General features: G+C 46.7%; 1 protein-coding gene across 1 annotated transcript; it reads left to right on the plus strand.

The window, feature by feature from the left end:
* The first annotated feature begins 1,039 nt into the window (after positions 1-1,039).
* Positions 1,040-2,440, plus strand: GPR132 (G protein-coupled receptor 132). The gene has a single exon (XM_060261283.1). The coding sequence runs from the start codon at positions 1,040-1,042 to the stop codon at positions 2,051-2,053; it is 1,014 nt and encodes a 337-aa protein (XP_060117266.1). The 3' UTR covers positions 2,054-2,440.
* The last annotated feature ends 18,447 nt before the right edge of the window (positions 2,441-20,887 follow it).

Raw genomic sequence — 20,887 nt, forward strand, 5'->3', positions numbered from 1 at the left:
TGGCAGATGAGGTTCAGTGTGGACAAGTGCAAAGTAATGCACACTGAGGCCAAGAATCGCAGCTACAAATACAAGTTGATGGGGTGTGAACTGGCAGAGACTGACCAAGAGAGAGATCTTGGGGTCGTGGTAGATAACTCACTGAAAATGTCAAGACAGTGGGCAATTGCAATAAAAAAGGCCAATGCCATGCTGGGAATTATTAGGAAGGGAATTGAAAACAAATCAGCCAGTATCATAATGGCCTTGTATAAATCGATAGTGCTGTCTCATTTGGAATACTGTGTACAATTCTGGTCACCGCACCTCAAAAAGGATATTACAGAAAAGGGCAACTAGAATGATTAAAGGTTTGGAACACTTTCCCTATGAAGAAGGGTTAAAATCCTTGGGGCTCTTTAGCTTGGAGAAACGTCGACTGCAGGGTGATATGATAGAGGTTTACAAGATTATTCATGGGATGGAGAAATTAGAGAAAGATGTACTTTTCTCCCTTTCTCACAATACAAGAACTCGTGGGCATTCAATGAAATTGCTGAACAGTCGGGTTAGAACGGATAAAAGGAAGTACTTCTTAACCAAAGGGTGATAAACATGTGGAATTCACTGCCACAGGATGTGGTGGTGGCTACAAGCATAGCCAGCTTCAAGAGGGGTTTGGATAAAAATATGGAGCAGAGGTCCATCAGTGGCTATTAGCCACAGCATATTATTGGAACTGTCTGGGGCAGTGATGCTCTGTATTCTTGGTGCTTGTGGGGGGGGCCAAAGTGGAAGGGCTTCTAGCCCCACTTGTGAACCTCCTTTTTTGGGGGGCCACTGCGTGACCCAGAGTGTTGAACTGGATGGGCCATTGGCCTGATCCAACGTGGCTTCTCTTATGTTCTTATATAATTACAGATCTGGCCTTACCCATTGGCATCTTCTTGTTCAATTTTTTTTTTTTTAAAAAATTAATCTTCTCTGGTTTGTTTTCAGAGCTGTGGGGAGACCCAAATGAAGGAGACATCCGCTGGGTGTTCTTCTCTGTATCAGCAGCATGGATGAGAATCTCAGTTCTACATGCAACCAGACCACTCTGTACGAAGAGAGCAGGCTGCCTTTGGTTTTGGTGTACAGCGTCATCTTTGCTGTGGGTGTGCCAGCCAACATCGTGACCACCATCTTGACCTTCGTCCAGATGTACAGGGGGAACATTCTCTCCATCTACCTGTTCGGCCTGTCGTTGTGCGAGTTGATGTACCTGAGCACCCTCCCCCATTGGATCATCTACGTGCAGAAGGGCCACTATTGGACCATGGGGCAAACATCTTGCAAGGTGATAGGCTACATCTTTTTCTGCAACATCTACATCAGCATTCTTCTCCTGTGCTGCATATCCATTGATCGCTACATGGCAGTGGTCTACCCGTTGCGGAGCAGAGGGATACGGACACAGAGGATTGCCGCGGGGGTGACGTTGGTCGTCTTTGGCATCGTTGCAGTGATCTATAGCCGTGTGTTTTTTGACAACAACATCCAGGGGCCAAACAGCACTACCTGCTTTGAAAGCACTCTCAACAACCACCTGGCCATCATCAACATCGTCCGGTTCCTCATCGGCTTTGTCACCCCTTTTGCAATCCTCATTTTCATGAACTACAGAATCTTTCAAAACGTCAAAATCAGCTATAGCTTGAATCCACAGAAGAAATCTAAAGTGAAGTACCTGGCCGTTGCGATCATTTCCATCTTTGTGGTCTGTTTCGCTCCTTACCATTTCACATTGCTCGTACGAGCCGTCCATTTTCATCAGAACCCAGAGGACCACTGCGTCTTTGAGAACAAAACGTACACTGTGTCTACCATATTCCTGTGTTTGTCCACCGCCAACAGCGTCGCAGACCCATTTATTTATGTGCTGGCTAGTGAGAACGCGAGAAACGAAATATGTCGGACTTTCAGGTTCGTTGGGGTTCGTTTCTTGAACGATTCCAAGATGGACAGTAACAAGCCCAGCAGCATCCAAAAGACACCGGTGGATCCTTCAGAGGAACATCAAGAGGACAGGTAGCATCTCCTTATGGAAAGTGTGCATAAAAGAGGAAGGCAGGAAACTTTTTCATCAGGAAGGACCTCTTTCTTCTTACGTCTAAGAGACTCAGCAAGACCCTGCTCATTTGCAGAGGAAAGTAAACCATTCCTGTTGCACAGAATAGTTTCCTTGCATCAGATGCTACGAACAGACCTTGCAGTAAATCCTGGCCATTTTGTGTAATGGGATTACATCATGACGCCGTGCTTTGTGGCCAGATCTGTCCTCGGTACGGGACGTGATGTGAAAGTGAAAGGTCGTGGTGGAGTAATTGATATTGTTACTAGATTGTTACCCTCTAGGTACAGAGGGAAGTGTTGAAATCAAACTGTCGGACAGAATTCAAAGAAGAAACAGGAAATGTTACCTCTCTTTAATATCTTTTTTGCCCTGACCTGGTTGGCACAAGCTAGCCCAGGGGTGGCCAAACTGTGGCTCGGGAGCCACATGTGGCTCTTTCACACATATTGTGTAGTTCTTGAATCCCCCGCCACCCCATTGACTGGCTTAGAGAAGGCATTTCTCTCTGTAAATCACTTCTCCAAGCCAAGGAGAATGCATTAAAAGTTGTTTTCTTTCCACCTCTCCCTCCCCCCCCATCTATTCACCTGCCTGCCTTCCATCCCTCAAACATCTGATATTTGTCTTGCAACTCTCAAACATCTGCCATTTATTCTATGTGGCTCTTAAGTTAAACAAGTTTGGCCACCCGTGGGCTAGCCTGATCTCATCAGATCGCAGAAGCTGATTTGGATGGGAGACCACAGAGGAAGTCCAGGGCTGTTGGTCAGAGAAAGGGAATGGCAAACCAGCTCTGTATGTCTCTTACTTCAAAACCCTACAGGGTCACCATAAGTTGGATGTAACGTGACAGCACTTTCCAGCCCCAATATCTTCCTTATGCCATTGGACGGGTCCTACTGCTGTTCTACCATTTCAAGCGAGCAAAGTTTGACGCCTTCTTTCAACCTAAGAATCTGTTCTTTAATGGAAGAACGACTTACTCTGTTGATAGCTCAAGATGGGCAGTCGTGTTAGTCTGTCTGTAGAAAAGAGCAAGACTCCGGGAGCACCTAAAAGACTAAAAAAAATCTGTGGCCAGAGTAGGAGCTTTCGCTGCTAAGCAGGGGTGGAATTCTAGCAGGAGCTCCTTTGCATATTAGGCCACACCCCCTGATGTAGCCAATCCTCCAAGAGCTTAAAAGGCTCTTTTTTGTAAGCACTTGGAGGATTGGCTACACCAGGGGTGTGTGGCCTAGTATGCAAAGGAGCTCCTGTTAGAATTCCACCCCTGCTGCTAAGACTAATTTTGTTATTCTTTAAGGTGCTACTGGACTCTTGTTCTTTTCTACTTAAGCTAAGTTCTTAGGATAGAGGAATTTTCTCCAGCTTGAGCTTTGATTCATATCTGTACATTTTGGGCCAATCCATCATTCCATTATACTGCGTTAATAGGGTTGCCAAGTCCCCTGCGTCCCGGAGCGGGGGACTTCCGGGTGACATCATCATGCTGGCGACGTAGGGGGAGGTTCCCCCTGCCAGCCCAATGTGGGCCAGTGGGTTGGGAACCTCCTGGGTGGGGGAATTCCCACCTGGACTGGGGACTCAGCAGCCCTATGAATTAAGGAATCAACACCCATTTATTTACCAGTGCCATCACTGGATATTCTGTGCCCACCTGTAAAAGATTTGACCAAGGAAGTGAACTGCAGCAGCAGGCTGGACTTAGCCTGTCCAGTGTCAATGCCTGAATTTTAAAAAAGGACAGAATCTGACCTTTTAACTTTAGATTTTGGCTTTCAAGAGTCTCTGGGTAAGGGAATTCTGGATCTGAGAGGTATTTTTCTCATCATTACATTCTTCTCCCACAGTTTCTCCAGGGAGTTCAAGGTGATGTTCTTAATTCCTTGCATTTTACCTGTCCAACATCAGCATGAGCTGGGTTAGGCCAAGAGATTGCACCTGGCCTACAATCATCCAATCTGTCTAATTTTTGTCCTCTCCTTCTTTTGAGGAGTTTGGATGCTTGGTTCTCCCCAACTCTGTTTCATCCTCACAGGGGTGGAATTCTAGCAGGAGCTCCTTTGCATATTAGGCCACACGCCCCTGATGTACCCAATCCTCCAAGAGCTTACAAAAAAAGAGCCTTGTAAGCTCTTGGAGGATTGGCTACATCAGGGAGGTGTGGCCTAATATGCAAAAGAGCTCTTGCTAGAATTCCACCCCTGCATTCTCATAACAAGTCTGTGAGGTAGGTTAGACTGAGACTCAAAAGCACCCAGAGAGATTCAGCACTGAATGGAGAGCTGATCCCTAGTCGAAGTCCAACACTATAACTTAGCTCCATCTTTGGAAAATTCCTGGTGTGGAGCCTGTGGAAGCCAGAGTTTAGGGAGGAGAAGCAGATCAGTGGGGAATGCGAGGCCATAGAGTTAGGGTTGCCAAGTCCAATTCAAGAAAGATCTGGGGACGTTGGGGGTGGAGCCAGGAGCAAGGTTGTGACAAGCATATTTGAGCTCCAAAGGGAGTTCTGGCCATCACATTTAAAGGGACCCCACACTTTTTAAATGCCTTCCCTCCATTGGAAATAATGAAGGATAGGGGCACTTTCTTTTGGGGCTCATAGAATTGGACCCCCTGGTCCAATCCTTTTGAAACTTGGAGGGTATTTTGCAGAGCTGCACTGGATGCAATGCTACAAATGTGGTGCCCCTACCTCAAAAAACAGTCCCCCTAGAGCTCCAAATCCCAGCAGATCAATGCTCCATTATACCCTATGGGAATCAGTTTCCGTAGGGAATAATGGAATGCCAGCAGACATTTCCCCCCCCCCCATGATTTCTGATGACCTTGAAGCAGGCGGAGGGCCTCCAAATCGGGGGATCCCCTGCCCCCACCTGGGGATTGGCAACACTACATAAAGTCAACCCTCCAATGCTGCTGTTTCCTCCAAGGGAACAGATGTCTGCCATCTGGGGATCACCTGTAATTCCCGGATAACTCCAGGCCCTACCTAGAGAGTAGCAGTGCTAAACCTCTATGCTATACCAGCTCAGCTTTGTGTCAAGTCCAACACTGTGCCTACACCACACTGGCTCTGAGCCTAGCTTCCCCTTCCTGCATTAACACCCGAATCCTAGGTAAAAAGCTGGAGGAATGCCATTCAAGACTGAGGAAGACCTCAGCCTCTATGCTTCCGGGGCAACTGGTTGACCTCTGTGTGCCACAAGACACTGGACTAGATGGACTTCCAGTCTGCTCCATTAGGTGCCTTCTGATGTTCTTAAGGGTTCTGATACCTTTAATGCTTTCCTGTGCCAAAAGCCTCCATTACTGGCCATATTGTTTTGACAACTTTGGTGTGGCCCCTGTCCATGGATGCAAATATATACTAGGTATCAGGGCTTTTTTTTGTAGCAGGAACTCCTTTGCCTATTAGGTCACACACCCCTGATGTAGCCAGTCCTCCAAGAGTTTACAATAGGATCTGTACTAAGAGTCCTGTAAGTTCTCGGAGGATTGGCTACCTCAGGGGTGTGTGGCCTAATATGCAAAGGAGTCCCTGCTACAAAAAAAAGCCCTGCTAGGTACCATGCCCTGGTTAGCCCAGGTGGGCCCAATCTCATCAGATCTCAGAAGCTACGCAGGGTCAGCCCTAGTTAGCTCTTGGATGGGAAACAACCACGGAAGTCCTGGGTTGCTATGCAGAGACAGGCAACAGCAAGCCACCTCTGGGTGTTTCTTGCCTTGGAAACCCTGCAAGGTCGCTGTAACTCAGCTGCGACTTGAGGGCGACCACAGAAAAGTGCTGTGGGGAAGCTGGTTCCTCCCGAAGCAGAAGCCTCCTTCCTTTGCAAAGCACAACTGTGGCCCCTAGAGGGTGCCAAAAGCAAGTCTATTTTATTAGTCCTTCCTCCTGAAGAAACGGAAACTAACCTTTTGACAGGCCCAAGTGGGCAGCCGTGTTGTCATGTTGAACCTTTGAGACCAACAAAGTTTTATTCAAAATGTAAGTGCACGAAAGCTTACATTCTGAATAAAACTTTGTTGGTTTTAAAGGTGCAACGTGACTCCCACTTTGTTCTTTTGACAGGCGTTATCACAGAGCAAGAGCCCCGTGGCGCAGAGTGTTAAAGCTGCAGTACTGCAGTCCTAAGCTCTGCTCACGACCTGAGTTCAATCCCCGGCGGTAGCTGGGTTTTCAGGTAGCTGGCTTGAGATTGACTCAGCCTTCCATCCTTCTGAGGTTGGTAAAATGAGTACCCAGCTTGCTTGGGGGAAAGTGTAGATGACTGGGGAAGGCAACGGCAAACCACCCCGTAAAAAGTCTGCTGTGAAAACATTTTGAAAGCAACGTCACCCCAGAATAGGAAATGACTGGTGCTTGTCCAGGGGACCTTTCCTTCCCTTCACAGTATCAGTCAGGGCAACGGGTGGAGAGGGGTAGAAAATGCCATCAATTCACAGCTGACGAATGGCAACCCCACAGGTTGGTGAGAGCCAATTTGGTGTAGCGGTTAAGTGGACTCTTATCTGGGAGAACCGGATTTGATTCCCCACTGCTCCACTTGCACCTGCTGGAATGGCCTTGGGTCAGCCATAGCTATTGCAGGAGTTGTCCTTGAAAGGGCAGCTGCTGTGAGAGCCCTGTCAGCCCCACCCACCTCACAGGGTGTCTGTTGTGAGGGGAGAAGATATAGGAGATTGTAAGCCGCTTTGAGAATCTGATTCAAAGAGAAGGGCGGGGTATAAATCTGCAAATCTTCTTCTTCCATGAGACCATGAAAGAGATCTTGGGGTCGTGGTAGATAATTCACTGAAAATGTCAAGACAGTGTGCGTTTGCAATAAAAAAGGCCAACGCCATGCTGGGAATTATTAGGAAGGGAATTGAAAACAAATCAGCCAGTATCATAATGCCCCTGTATAAATCAATGGTGCGGTCTCATTTGGAGTACTGTGTGCAGTTCTGGTCGCTGCACCTCAAAAAGGATATTATAGCATTGGAGAAAGTCCAGAAAAGTCCAGAAAAGGGCAACTAGAATGATTAAAGGGCTGGAACACTTTCCCTATGAAGAAAGGTTGAAACGCTTAGGGCTCTTTAGCTTGGAGAAACGTCGACTGCGGGGTGACATGATAGAGGTTTACAAGATAATGCATGGGATGGAGAAAGTAGAGAAAGAAGTACCGTACTTTTCTCCCTTTCTCACAATACAAGAACTCGTGGGCATTCGATGAAATTGCTGAGCAGACAGCAAACGGATAAAAGGAAGTACTTCTTCACCCAAAGGGTGATTAACATGTGGAATTCACTGCCACAGGAGGTGGTGGCGGCCACAAGCATAGCCACCTTCAAGAGGGGGTTAGATAAAAATATGGAGCAGAGGTCCATCAGTGGCTATTAGCTACGGGGTGTGTGTGTGTGTGTGTGTGTGTATGTATATATTTGGCCGCTGTGTGACACAGAATGTTGGACTGGATGGGCCATTGGCCTGATCTAACATGGCTTCTCTTATGTTCTTATGTTCTTCAAGGCAAGATGCACTCAAGTGGTTTGCCATTGCCTGGCTTTACATAGCAACACTACAACGCCTTGGTGGTTTCCTATCCAAAAATTAGGCCAGGGCCAACCCTGCTTATCTTCTGAGATCTGACAAGATCATCTAGTCTGGGCCGTCGAGATCAAGTCAGGAGACAGGGCTTTTTGTAGCAGGAACTCCTTTGCATATTAGGCCACACCCCCTGATGTAGCCAATCCTCCAAAGGCTTAGCAGGGGTGTCAAACTCATTTGTTACGCGAGTCGGACCTGACATAAATGAGACCTTGTGAGACCGGGCCATATCAGGCTGGGCCATGTGTGTGTATCTATTTAAGATTAGGTAGCAGAGATATAAACTTTATAAAGTTTATATCTCTGCTACCTAATCTTAAAAAAAACTTAAATCACTGGTCTTAAAGGTGCTTTCTTTGTATTTCTCCCTTAAGATCCAGGGAACTGAGCAAAGGAAGCTCTAGTTTTTTTTCCTTTCTTCCCTAGGGGACCAGGAAGGGGAGGAGCCTCAGCCAATAGAAGGAAGAGAGGCTTGGCTCAGTAGCTTTGCTGTGCAATTGAGAGAGCCTGGGAAAGCAAGCTATACCTCTCCTCCCTACTTCCCCAAGGGAGGAGCCTCAATCAAAGGAGAAAACAGAGTTTTTGCTCTGTAGCTCCTGTGTGATTGAGCAAGCCTTGCAAAGCAAGCTGTTATGCAGAAGGAAGCAAGAAAGAGGGAGAAGGAAGCAGATGACAGCCAGTCACTCCAGGCCACATGTTTGACACCCCGGACTTACAGGGCTCTTATTACAGGGCTTACTGTAAGCTCCAGGAGGATTGGCGACATCAGGGCTGTGCGGCCTAATATACAAAGGAGTTCCTGCTACAAAAAAAGCCCTAGTTATTATGAACAATTGTCGTCAGTATTTAATCTTACCATTTTACTCACTCTTGAGTGCAGTATGGGAAAGTGGCAATTTGTGGTCATTTTAAGCCTCTTATTGGCTCACCAGATGGTTTCATTTTTTTCCAGAACTGGCATGGTATTCAAAAAACAAGTACCATACAACAAAAGAACCCTCGCCAGCCTTTTAGGGGGAATTTGCTATTTCTTAATGTCAATGCCAGAAAATCCCATTTCTGAGGGGGAGATGACTGAAATTAGATCCAAGATTCTACCTTTATTTTAAAATAATGGACAAAGTCTGTACATAAACACACCTTTAAAAAAACTTGCTGTGGACAGAACTCCCCAAATATTATCAATCTATAACAGAAGCCCCCAACCTGTTTCAGCCCGTGGGCACCTCTGTACTTCTGATACAGTGTGGTGGGCGCAGCCACAAAATGGTCACTGCAGGAGGTCAAACCAGCCACAAAATGGCTGCCGCAGCTTCCCCTCAGTCACAAAGTCTTGCTGTGGCAGCCGCTGCCAAAACAATGCCTTTAAAAATCTGCACAGTCAATCAAGTCTCCAAAGGTCAATTAGAAGCTCTACTGGGCAAAAGCACCACATGAACACGCCCACTTTCTAAAAACCCTTGGTGGGTACCAGGAAAGAGGTCAGTGGGCACCGTGGAGCCCACAGGCCCCATGTTAGGAATCCCTGTCCTAGATTTCTCCAGCTCTCTAGCTGTAATGCACAGTTCATTGCTAAGTTCTCTTAGTTAAGGTTTTTAATTTATTTGTGTGTTTTCTCATAGCATTAACAGTGTTACTGTGGAAAAATATATATATTCAGTTTTTGAGAAATAATGTCCTCCCATTTTAGATTGTGACAGATGTTCTCCTGAGAGTAGTGTTGGGTGGGGTGGGAAATCGTATGTTGTTATTGGTCCTCAGGGCTTTTTTTTGTAGCAGGAATTCCTTTGCATATTAAGCCTCTGAGAGCTTACAGTAGGCCCTGTAAGAAGAGCCCTATAAGCTCTTGGAGGATTGGTGGCCTAATATGCAAAGGAGCTCCTGCTACACACAAAAAAAAAGCTCTGTAATCATCCTGCACTTCTTCAGAGAACCCTTTTCTCTCCCGTTGTCACTGTGGAAGCAGGACAACTGAAAACATGCAATGGGTGCGCATACACACACATTCCCTTGAGTGCTCAGAGGACTGGCCAAATTTCAACCCAAAACTGGGGGGGGGGGGAATACCAAACCACAGGAGGGAGAGGAACGGGAAAATAAAGCAAGCTTATAAAATACAATCGTAGTTCCACAAACCATTTCCAGTAATTTTCCCAAGTGCTTTTCAAGGGAATCTGCAGATGCAAGGGGCTTTTAAAGGCTAGTCAAAGCACAACTACACCCAAGTCCACTCACGTCAATGGGCTTCAGATGGATGAAACTGCTGAAAAATGCACCTTTAGGAGCCATTCAACCTTTCTTCCCTATGAAGAAATGGTAAAGCACTTGGGGCTCTTTAGCTGAGGAGTGACATGACAGAGGTTTACAAGATTATGCATGGGATAGAGCAGGTAGAGAAAGAAGTACTTTTCTCCCTTTCTCACAATACAAGAACTCGTCGGCACTCAATGAAATTGCTGAGCAGTCGGGCTAGAACGGATAAAAGGAAGGACTTCTTCACCCAAAGGGTGATTAACACATGGAATTCAGTGCCACAGGAGATGGTGATGGCTGCAAGCATAGCCAGCTTCCAGAGGGGACTGGATCAACATATGGAGCAGAGGTCCATCAGTGGCTATTAGTCACAAGGTCCAGATGGAACTCTCTGTCTGGGGCAAGTGATACTCTTTATTATTGGTGCTTGAGGAGCAACAAAAGGAGCACTTCTGGAGTTCTGGCCCTGCTGGTGGACCTCCTGGTGGCACCTGGGTTTTGGCCACTGTGTCACACAGAGTGTTGGACTGGATGGGTCACTGGCCTGTTCTAACCTGGCTTCTCTTCTGCCCTTATGTTCATCATAACCAGAGTTGCACTCTTCTAAACCCATTGACTTTGGCTGACTTGGAAAAGGTGTAACTGCCTAATGTTGGGCTATATAAGAAATTTTAAAAAATGAATGCAGTAGATGAGCAGTGTTTTCACTTGTGTGATTCATGTTGCAGCTTTTGTTATTGTGGTATATCCAAGATGAATAGGGTTGCCAATCAGCAGGTGGTAGCTGGAGAGCACCTGGGATTACAACCAATTTCCAACTGACTGAAAATGTCAGAAAATGGCCACTTTGGTGTTGGCAGAGCAATTATGGCCTGATTAAACAGCAGATAAAAGTTTGTTTAGGAATTAGCATACCTGACAGGAAAGAGAAGAGACAGATAAGTTCCTAACTACATCTCTGTCTGAGAAGAAGGGTGAGACTGAGGGGGCACTTCTGAGAAAAAATGGGGAAATTGCCCTGAGAGTAGCAATCAGGGGATGAACAAGGAATGACACTTAACAGGTGAGAGACAGTGTTGACCTCATTATCCCATCTAATTGTCTTCTCACTGCCCCCTGCAGGGCCTTCTTCTCTTCTTGTTTGTACATCAGACAATGGCTGTGATCACACACACTAAACCAGGGGTGGCCAAACTGTGGCTGGGGAGCCACATGTGGCTCTTTCATACATATTGTGTGGCGCAGAGTGGTAAAGCTGCAGTACTGTAGTCTGAGCTCTCTGCTCATGACCCAGCGGAAGCCCAATCTTGTCAAATCTTGGAAGCTACGTAAGTGGACTGACTCAGGCAAGTGCTTGGACAGGAGACCAGAAGTCAGCTGTGACTTCCAGGCATGTGCACACACAGACACATGCAAGCACACACAAATTCTTGTAAAAACAGATCTAAGTGCCATAGAGCACACAAGGTAAAACTAGTACAATATCCACACTCACAAAGCAGCCAAAATAAATGCAGTTTGCAAGCATACACTTATGTGCTCTCACTGAGGCACTTTACTCACAGGAGTTGTTGAACATAACTATCTGCTGTATTTCCACCTACTTCTTCAGATTAACACAGGAAACAAAATGTTCTCTTAACTATGCAAATGACTTCTGAAATGCATGTAAAACAAAGGGACTGGGCTCTCTTCCTTTCTCACAGCTTCACAGACTCACTGGAAACAGCCACCTGGCTCTGCTGACCTGCCCCACCCCCATTCAGCCTTGCTCCTGCTGAGATTTAAAGGCACACACACCTTCCAAGTTTCCAAGCTTCTTCTAAGCCTTTAAAGGTGGAAAGGCACATTGTGGTTGTTGGGGCAGGGCTTCCCCCTATTTGCCAGCTGGCTGGCGGTGGGGAGGTGCCTGCAGAATCAGGGGATCCCCGCAGGGACCTGGGGGCTGGTAAGCCTAAGAGGATGGAGTTTGGGAAGGGCGGGAGCTCAGCAGGAATGTGATGCCTCCAAAACTGCCATTTTCTCCAGGGAACTGATCTCCAGCCCAGAGATCACTCATATTTCCAGGACTCCAGTCCCCCCAACCCCAGCAGAGTCTGGCAACCTGATCTGGAAGGGGAACTAAGGCATTGTAGCATAATTTCCTCCCCAGACTTTGAATGAGATTTTTTGAAGTGTGGAGTAGGTATCTGTTCTTCTGGACAAATTGCTTGCCTTTTGGGTCAAGTCAAGAGTCTGCCTAGTCCAGCATCCTGTTTCACACAGTGGCCAATCAGATTCCCCTGAAGAACCAACAAGCAGGATACGGAGGCCACAGTCTCCTCCTTTTCCCTTCATTACTTAATTCTCCTCTATTTTATCCTGACAACAAGCCTGTGAAGTGGGTCAGGACCTCACTGGTCCAAGGTAACCAAGCAAGCTCCCAGGGTAGAATGAGGATTTCAACCTGGTCTGTCAAGTTCTGGTTTGAAACTGTAACCACTAAAGAACACTGACTTTCATTGGGTGGCTGCTATTCAACATTAGCACACAACCAGGTTTGGGTTAGTCATGCAAGACACATGGTAGTGAGTCATCTGGTGGTTGCTGCCAAGCCTGACCCCATTGAATTTTCCGTCAAAGGCCAAAACAGTCCTGGAAAGGGCTCCCGAGCCTTTTACTGAAAGAAACCAAAGCTTGAAGGCTGGCAGTGGCTATACCTTTGTGGTTGCCTAGAACCCCTACAACAGTAACTAAGAGGACATTCCTTTAAACTTAAAAGTATAGACACTGCTTCTAACATTTAGGATTTGTTAAACACCCTTAAAAAAAAAGAATTCACATTTTTCTGAAAGCCTCACATTTTCCTACAAACCTGTGGGGTTGGGGAGGGACACCTAGGTCTTGCCTGTTCATGGCTCCCGTTGCCAGGTCTGACTCAGGAAATATCTGGGGACTTTGGGGGTGGAGCCAGGAGACTTTGGGGGTGGAGCCAGGGACAAGGTTACATTTTATGACACACATGGCCCGGCCCGACAAGGTCAAGATCCGGCCCTCATAGCAAATGAGTTTGACACCCCTGCTCTAAAGGATGCTGAGTGCACCAGGGCAGGAGAGGAAAATGCCATCACACTGCAACAACATATAGCAACCCTGTTGTTAGATAAATTCTTATATTCTCGGAAGCATATTATATAAATCGCCCAACACTCTGTGAAAAACAAGAAGTTAAACTTTACTGGAGAACTATTTTACAGAGTGATAATGTAATGTACTGAGAACCGAGACGGTTGGAAGGCAACATAGTTTATTCAGTAGCACATTACAAGAGAGAGAACACGCGGGCCGGGCCCCGCTTATATACATTACCCGGAACAGCCCCCTCATCCGACCAGGCCAATCCTGGTCGGTCAAACTTCCCGCCACAGATCTTGATGGGCGGGGCGACTGGCGAGCTCCATCGGGGGACCCGGGGGTCGCCTTCAGTAGCAATCGCCATGCGGCCTGATCCCTTATGTTCAATACATAACAGATAACGAATGCACTGCATGGCACAGCATAAAACAGAAAAGAAGCAGTTGGCTCACAACTGAAAAAGAATGCTCAGAGATGCAAATTAGCATCCTCAAACTAACCAATGAACAAACAGTACTTCACCTTACATTACCTGATGGGCCATCAACTTGTAAATCCTAACAAACCGAGACGTTCAGAGACAGTTTGCAATTGTCTACCTCTGTATTAGGATCCTGGAGACTTGGGGGTGGAGCCTGGGAAGGGCGGGGTTTGGAGAAGGAAGGGACCTCAGGGGGGTATAATGTACGGCCAAGGGCTGGGGCTGATGGGAGTTGTAGGCAAAAAACATCTGGAGAGCTACCATTGGCCACCCCTGCTAAAGCAGCCATTTTCTCTAGGGCAGAGGTGGCCAAACTGTGGCATGGGAGCCACATGCGGCTCTTTCATACATATTGTGGGGCTCTCGAAGCCCCCAACACCCCATTGGCCAGCTTGGAGAAGGCATTTCTCTCTTTAAATCACTTCTCCAAGCCAAGCCAGCTGGTGACTTGGAGAATGCATTTAAAGTTAAAGCTGCTTTCTTTCCACCTCTTCCTCTTCCCTCTCTCATCTACTTTACTTTCCTTCCTTCCTTCTTCCCTCCCTCCCTCACTTCTTGTCTTGCAGCTCTCAAACACCTGATGTTTAGAAGAACTGCAGATTTATACCACGCCCTTCTCTCTGAATCAGAGACTCAGAGCGGCTTACAATCTCCTATATCTTCTCCCCCCACAACAGACACCCTGTGAGGTGGGTGGGGCTGACAGAGCTCTTACAGCAGCTGCCCTTTCAAGGACAACCTCTGCCAGAGCTATGGCTAACCCAAGGCCATTCCAGCAGGTGCAAGTGAAGGAGTGGGGAATCAAACCCAGTTCTCCCAGATAAGAGTCCACGCACTTAACCACTACACCAAACTGGCTCTCTTTATTCTATGTGGCTCTTACGTTAAGCAAGTATGGCCACCCCTCTTCTAGGGGAACTGATCTATGTAGTCTAGAGATTAATTGTAATTCTGGGAGCTCTGCAGACACCTCCTGGAAGCTGGCTGGGAATCCCAATTTGGTTCTTTAACCTTGTGTATGTGTGTGTTCTTCCCTGCAACCCCCACGTTGTTTTGTCTCCTCCTTTGTTCTTGTTTTTTGTGGTTCTCTCTTTTCTAAATTATCACATGGCAGCAGGTGTAGTACAGCCAGGAGATCAGAAGATTGTCTGGCAGCCTGAAATTCTAGCTCTTTTTATGGCCCCATGGTGCAGAGTGGTAAAGCTGCAGTACTGTAGTCGGAGCCCTCTGCTCACGACCTGAGTTCGATCCCGGCGAAAGCTGGTTCAGGTAGCCGGCTCTAGGTTGACTCAGCCTTCCATCCTTCCAAGATCGGTAAAATGAGTACCCAGCTTGCTGGGGGGAAAGTGTAGATGACTGGGGAAGGCAATGGCAAACCACCCCGTAAAAAGTCTGCCATGAAAACGTTGTGAAAGCAACGTCACCCCAGAGTCGGAAACGACTGGTGCTTGCAAAAGGAACTACCTTTACCTTACAGGTTTTTTAATGGGGGGGTGGGGCTGAGAGAACTGTGATTGGCCCAAGGTCACCCAGTCGGCTTCAAGTGGAGAAGTGGGGAACTGGGCCGGATTAACAAATAGGCCAACTACGCACCAACCTATGGACCCCCACTCCTTTAGGGGCCTCGATCTGGCTCCCCCTCTCAGTTTTCCCTGGTTGTTAATGTTTGTTTTGTGTAATAAAATTGGTTTATTAAAATTGTTGGTTGGTAAAATTTAAAATGTGTTAGGAGATAATTTTTGAATGCCCCCCCCCCCCCGATTCAACAGCCTAGGGGCCTCCACAGGGTTTAATCCGGCACTGGTGGGGAACCAAACCCGGTTCCCCACATCGTAGTCCACCACTCTTAACCACTTCACCAAACCGGCTCTCTCCATGCCTGTTGTATCAACTTGGTGACATATTTTATATTATTACATACTTCCTGTGTGTAGCTCTGCCATACGATAAATAAGTAAACCAATCTCTCTTTTCCGGTTTTCTGTTTGCAGTTTCCTGCTCGGCCCTCCCGAGTCCTTCCCCTAAAACCCTGGCTCTGTGGAAAAACCATCGGCCGAGAGCTGCCGCTGCAGCTTCTTTCTGCTGCCTTTCACTCCTTTGTTGTCTGAAGCCAAACCCGCCTTCCCTTACCCCCACCCCCACTCCACACAGCAGCTAGCCAGCACCATCCAACCCTTTCAGCAGTGCTAAGCGCAAGGAGCATGGGAGTTGGCCGAGATGCAGAAACAGGCTCAGCAAGCTGGAAGGGGAAAACAAAATAGTTGAGGCAGCGAGGGAATGCGACTAATTCTCACCCAAAGTGCCTTGCAACAGAGTGCCGCCTCTTTGCGAAATGTCACCGTCCCAGAGAACATTTAGAAGCTATCCCAGAGCATCTAGAATTTGTGGCCCACCATTCTAAACTCTCTTATCTAAGGGAGCTTTGTTTTTGGAGTACACATCTGAAAGATTAGGCTGCATAGGAGTTCATAGAATCATAGAGTTGGAAGGGACCTCCAGGGCCATCTAGTCCAACTCCCTGCACAATGCAGGAAATTCACAAATACCGTCCCCTAAATTCACAGGATCGACATTGATGTCAGATGGCCTTTTTCAGAGTTTTCAGACTTTGTTGCTGTTACTTTTCTTATATATAGTTTTTTATATTCCGTCTAGGGTTGCCAGCCTCCAGGTGGAGTCTGGAGGTCCCCCACTTTTACAACTGACCATCTTCAAATACGTGAAGGACTGTCATATAGAGGATGGTGTGGAATTGTTTTCTGTGGCCCCAGAAGGTAGGGCCAGAACCAATGGGTTGAAATTAAATCAGAAGAATTTCCAGCTCAACATTAGGAAGAACGTCCTGACAGTTAGATTGGTTCCTCAGTGGAACAGGCTTCCTCGGGAGGTGGTGGGCTCTCCTTCCTTGGAGGTTTTTAAACAGAGGCTGGATGATCTGACAGCAATGCTGATCCTGTGAATTTAGAAGAAAAAGAAGAAGATATTGGATTTATATCCCACCCTATACTCTGAATCTCAGAGGCTCAGAGCGATCACAATCTCCTTTACCTTCTCCCTGCTCCCCATAACAGATACCCTGTGAGGTAGGTGGGGCTGAGAGAGCTCTTACAGCAGCTGCCCTTTCAAGGACAACTCCTTCTAAAGCTATGGCTGACCCAAGGCCATTCCAGCAGCTGTAAGTGGAGGAGTGGGGAATCAAACCCGTTTCTCCCAGATAAGAGTCCGCACACTTAACCACTACACCAAACTGGGGAGGTATTTGTGAGTTTCCTGCATTGTGCAGGGGGTTGGACTAGATGACCCTAGGGGTCCCTTTCAACTCTATGATTCTACGACCTCCAGACCCCAGGCAGCCATTGCTCTGGAGGGAATGGCTGCTTTGGAGGGTGAACTCTATGGCATTGCATCCAAACTCTGCCCTCCCCACTTTCCACCCCCCCTCCCAATTTTCCAGGTTTTTTCCCAACAAGGGACAGCAGCTCTAATCCCAGCTATCTTCTCAACTGCAGACTATATGCTTCTCCCGCTCCCATTTTGTCCTTACAACAAGCCTGTGAGGAAGACTGGACAGAGTGTGACTGGCCCAAGCTCACTAACAGTGCCACGCTAAGCATAAGAACATAAGAGAAGCCATGTTGGATCAGGCCAATGGCCCATCCAGTCCAACACTCTGTGTCACACAGTGGCCAAAAAATGTATACACACACACACACACACACACATATATATATATATATATATATATATATATATATATATATATATATACACACTATGGCTAATAGCCACTGATGGACTTCTGCTCCATACTTTTATCTAACCCCCTCTTGAAGGTGGCTATGCTTGTAGCTGCCACCACCTCCTGTGGCAGTGAATTCCACATGTTAATCACCCTTTGGGTGAAGAAGTACCTCCTTTTATCCATTCTAACCCGACTGCTCAGCAATTTCATCGAATGCCCACGAGTTCTTGTATTGTGAGAAAGGGAGAAAAGTACTTCTTTCTCTACCTTCTCCATCCCATGCATAATCTTGTAAACCTCTATCATGTCACCCCGCAGTCGACGTTTCTCCAAGCTAAAGAGTCCCAAGCGTTTTAACTTTTCTTCATAGGGAAAGTGTTCCAAACCTTTAATCTTTCTAGTTGACCTTTTCTGCACTTTTTCCAATGCTATAATATCCTTTTTGAGGTGCGGAGATCAGAATTGCACACAGTATTCCAAATGAGACCGCACCATCGATTTATACAAGGGCATTATGATACTGGCTGATTTGTTTTCATTTCCCTTCCTAATAATACCCTCATGGCGTTGGCCTTTTTTATTACAATCGCACACTGTCTTGACATTTTCAGTGAGTTATCTACGACCCCAAGATCTCTCTCTTGGTCAGTCTCTGCCAGTTCACACCCCATCAACTTGTATTTGTAGCTGCAATTCTTGGCCCCAATGTGCATTACTTTACACTTGGCCACATTCAACCTCATTTGCCATGTTGACGCCCACTCACCCAACCTCAGCAGATCCCTTTGGAGTTCCTCACAATCCTCTCTGGTTCTCACCACCCTGAACAATTTAGTGTAATCTGCAAACTTGGCCACTTCACTGCTTACTCTCTACTCCAGATCATTTATGAACAAGTTAAAGAGCATGGGACCCAGAACTGAGCCCTGCGGCACCCCACTGCTTACAGTCCTCCACTGCGAAGACTGCCCATTTATACTCACTCTCTGTTTCCTATTAATTAGCCAGTTTTTGATCCACAAGAGGACCTGTCCTTTTACTCCATGACTCTCGAGCTTACTAAGGAGCCTTTGATGAGGAACTTTATCAAAAGCTTTCTGGAAGTCAAGGTAAACAATATCTATCAGGTCTCCTTTGTCCACATGTTTGTTCACCCCCTCAAGGAAATGTAACAGGTTAGTGAGGCAAGATCTTCCCTTTCTGAACCCATGCTGAGTCTTCCTCAACAACTCATGTTCATCAATGTGCCTACTCATTCTGTCCTTGATAATGATTTCTACCAATTTTCCCGGTATTGAAGTCAGACTGACTGGCCTGTAGTTTCCCAGATCCCCTCTGGAACCCTTTTTAAAGATGGGGGTGACATTTGCTGCCTTCCAGTCCTCAGGAACAGAGGCAGATTTCAATGAAAGATTACATATTTTTGTCAGAAGATCCACAAGTTCAACTTTGAATTCTTTCAGAACTCTTGGATGTGTGCCATCCGGACCTGGTGCCTTATTAGTTTTTAATTCGTCTATCAGTTGTAGGACCTCCTCGCTTGTCACCTCAATCTGACTCAGGTCTTTCAACACCCCTTCCAATATAAGTGGTTCTGGAGCAGGCAAACACTTCTCATCTTCCACAGTGAAGACGGAGGCAAAAAATGCATTCAGCTTCTCAGCCATTTCCCTATCCTCCTTCAGTAATCCTTTGACCCCTTGGTCATCCATGGGCCACACTGCCTCCCTGGCTGGTTTCCTGCTTCTAATATATTTGAAGAAATTTTTATTGTTGGTCTTTATGTTTTTTGCAATATGCTCCTCATAGTCCTTTTTGCCTGCCTGATCACAGTCTTGTATTTGATTTGCCACCCTGTGATCCCTTTTATTAATCTCATTTGGACTAGCTTTCCACCACTTAAAGGAGTCCTTCTTACCTTTTACAGCTTCCATTACTTTGTTTGTTAACCATGCAGGCCTTCTTATACCTTTTTGTACTTTTCCTAACTTGTGGTATATATTTTATCTGAGCTTCTAGGATTGTAGTTTTAAATAGCCTCCAAGCTTCCCCAAGGGTTTTGACTGTATTTACCTTTCCTTTCAGTTTCCTCTTCACATGCCTCCTCATCTCAGAGAATTTACCCCTTTTAAAGTTAAACGGGGTTGTGCTGGTCTTTTGGAGCAACTCGTGAAATCAAATTGTGAAATCAATAACGTTATGGTCACTGCTCCCAAGCGGTGTGATCACTTTTACATCTCTCACCAAATCTTGGGCATTACTTAGGACCAAATCCAGGATCGCCCCATCCCTGGTAGGTTCAGAGACCATCTGCTCCATAGCTCAGTCATTGAGAGCATCTAGAAACAAAATCTCTTTCTAGTTACGTTATGTCCTTCATTCTAAATCCACGGACGTCAATGAGAGCCAGTGCGGTGTAGTGGTCAGAGTGTTAAGACTATGATGTGGGAAACCCAGGTTTGAATCCCCACTCTGCCATGAAAGCTCACTGGCCGACCTTGGGCCAGTCACACACTCTTAGCCTCACCTACCTCAAAGGCCTGTTGTGAGGATAAAATGAAGAATTGAAGATTTATACCTCGCCCTTCTCTCTGAATAGTGGCTTACAATCTCCTTTACCTTCCTCCCCCACAACAGACACCCTGTGAGGTGGGTGGGGCTGAGAGGGCTCTCCCAGCAGCTGCCCTTTCAAGGACAACCTCTGCCAGAGCTATGGCTGACCCAAGGCCATTCCGGCAGCTGCAAGTGGAGGAGTGGGGAATCAAACCCGGTTCTCCCAGATAAGAGTCCGCACACTTAACCACTACACCAAACTGGCTCTCCCAAAATGGAGGAGAGGGGAGTGATGTAAGCCACGTTGTGCTGGGAAATTATTCCAAAGGATCCAAAGGATCTGTGTAATTTAGCAGAGTAAGCTAGGCTGGAAGCACAGCACAAGTCACCTGGTTAGCTGAGGCTGCATGTGTACAAGAATAAAACAAAAGATACAGGGCAAGGATGGCCAAACTGTGGCTCAGGAGCCACATGTGCCTTTTTCAAGCATATTCTGCAGCTCTTGAAGCCTCCACTGCCCAGCTTGCAGAAGGCATTTCTCTCTTTAAATCACTTCTCCAAGCCAAGTCAGCCGCTTGGAGAATGCATTTAAAGTTGCTTCCTTTCCACATCTCTCTCCCATGATCTATTTGCCTTCCTTCCTTCCTTCCTTCCAGACCAGCTTTAGATCACTTTAAAATGCTCAGTCTGGAGGAAGTTGATAGAATACTCAACAACATGTGATCTGATAGAATACCCAACAACATGTGATCTGGACCTGTGCCCATCCTGGCTGATTAAAGCGTGCCAGAGAGAGCTCTGATATCGTAAATAGATCTCTCCTGGAAGGGCTTTTTCCAACGTCTCTTAAAGAGGCAGTGGTCCGCCCTCTCCTGAAAAAGTCCACCTTAGACCCGGCCGAATTGGCACACTATCGACCGGTGTTGAATTTACTATTTTGGGGGGAAATTATTGAGAGGGCAGTAGCGTTACAGTTACAGAGTTTTCTGGAGGACGCTTCTGTCCTAGATTCCCACAGTCTGCCCAGGCTATGGGACAGAGACAGTTTTGATCGCCCTG

Source organism: Heteronotia binoei, chromosome 21 (assembly GCF_032191835.1).
Source record: "Heteronotia binoei isolate CCM8104 ecotype False Entrance Well chromosome 21, APGP_CSIRO_Hbin_v1, whole genome shotgun sequence".
NCBI lineage: Eukaryota > Metazoa > Chordata > Lepidosauria > Squamata > Gekkonidae > Heteronotia > Heteronotia binoei.

Bases quoted from the DNA above. Each gene is read 5' to 3' on its own strand.
- GPR132 (XM_060261283.1), top strand. From the start codon at position 1,040: ATGGATGAGAATCTCAGTTCTACATGCAACCAGACCACTCTGTACGAA.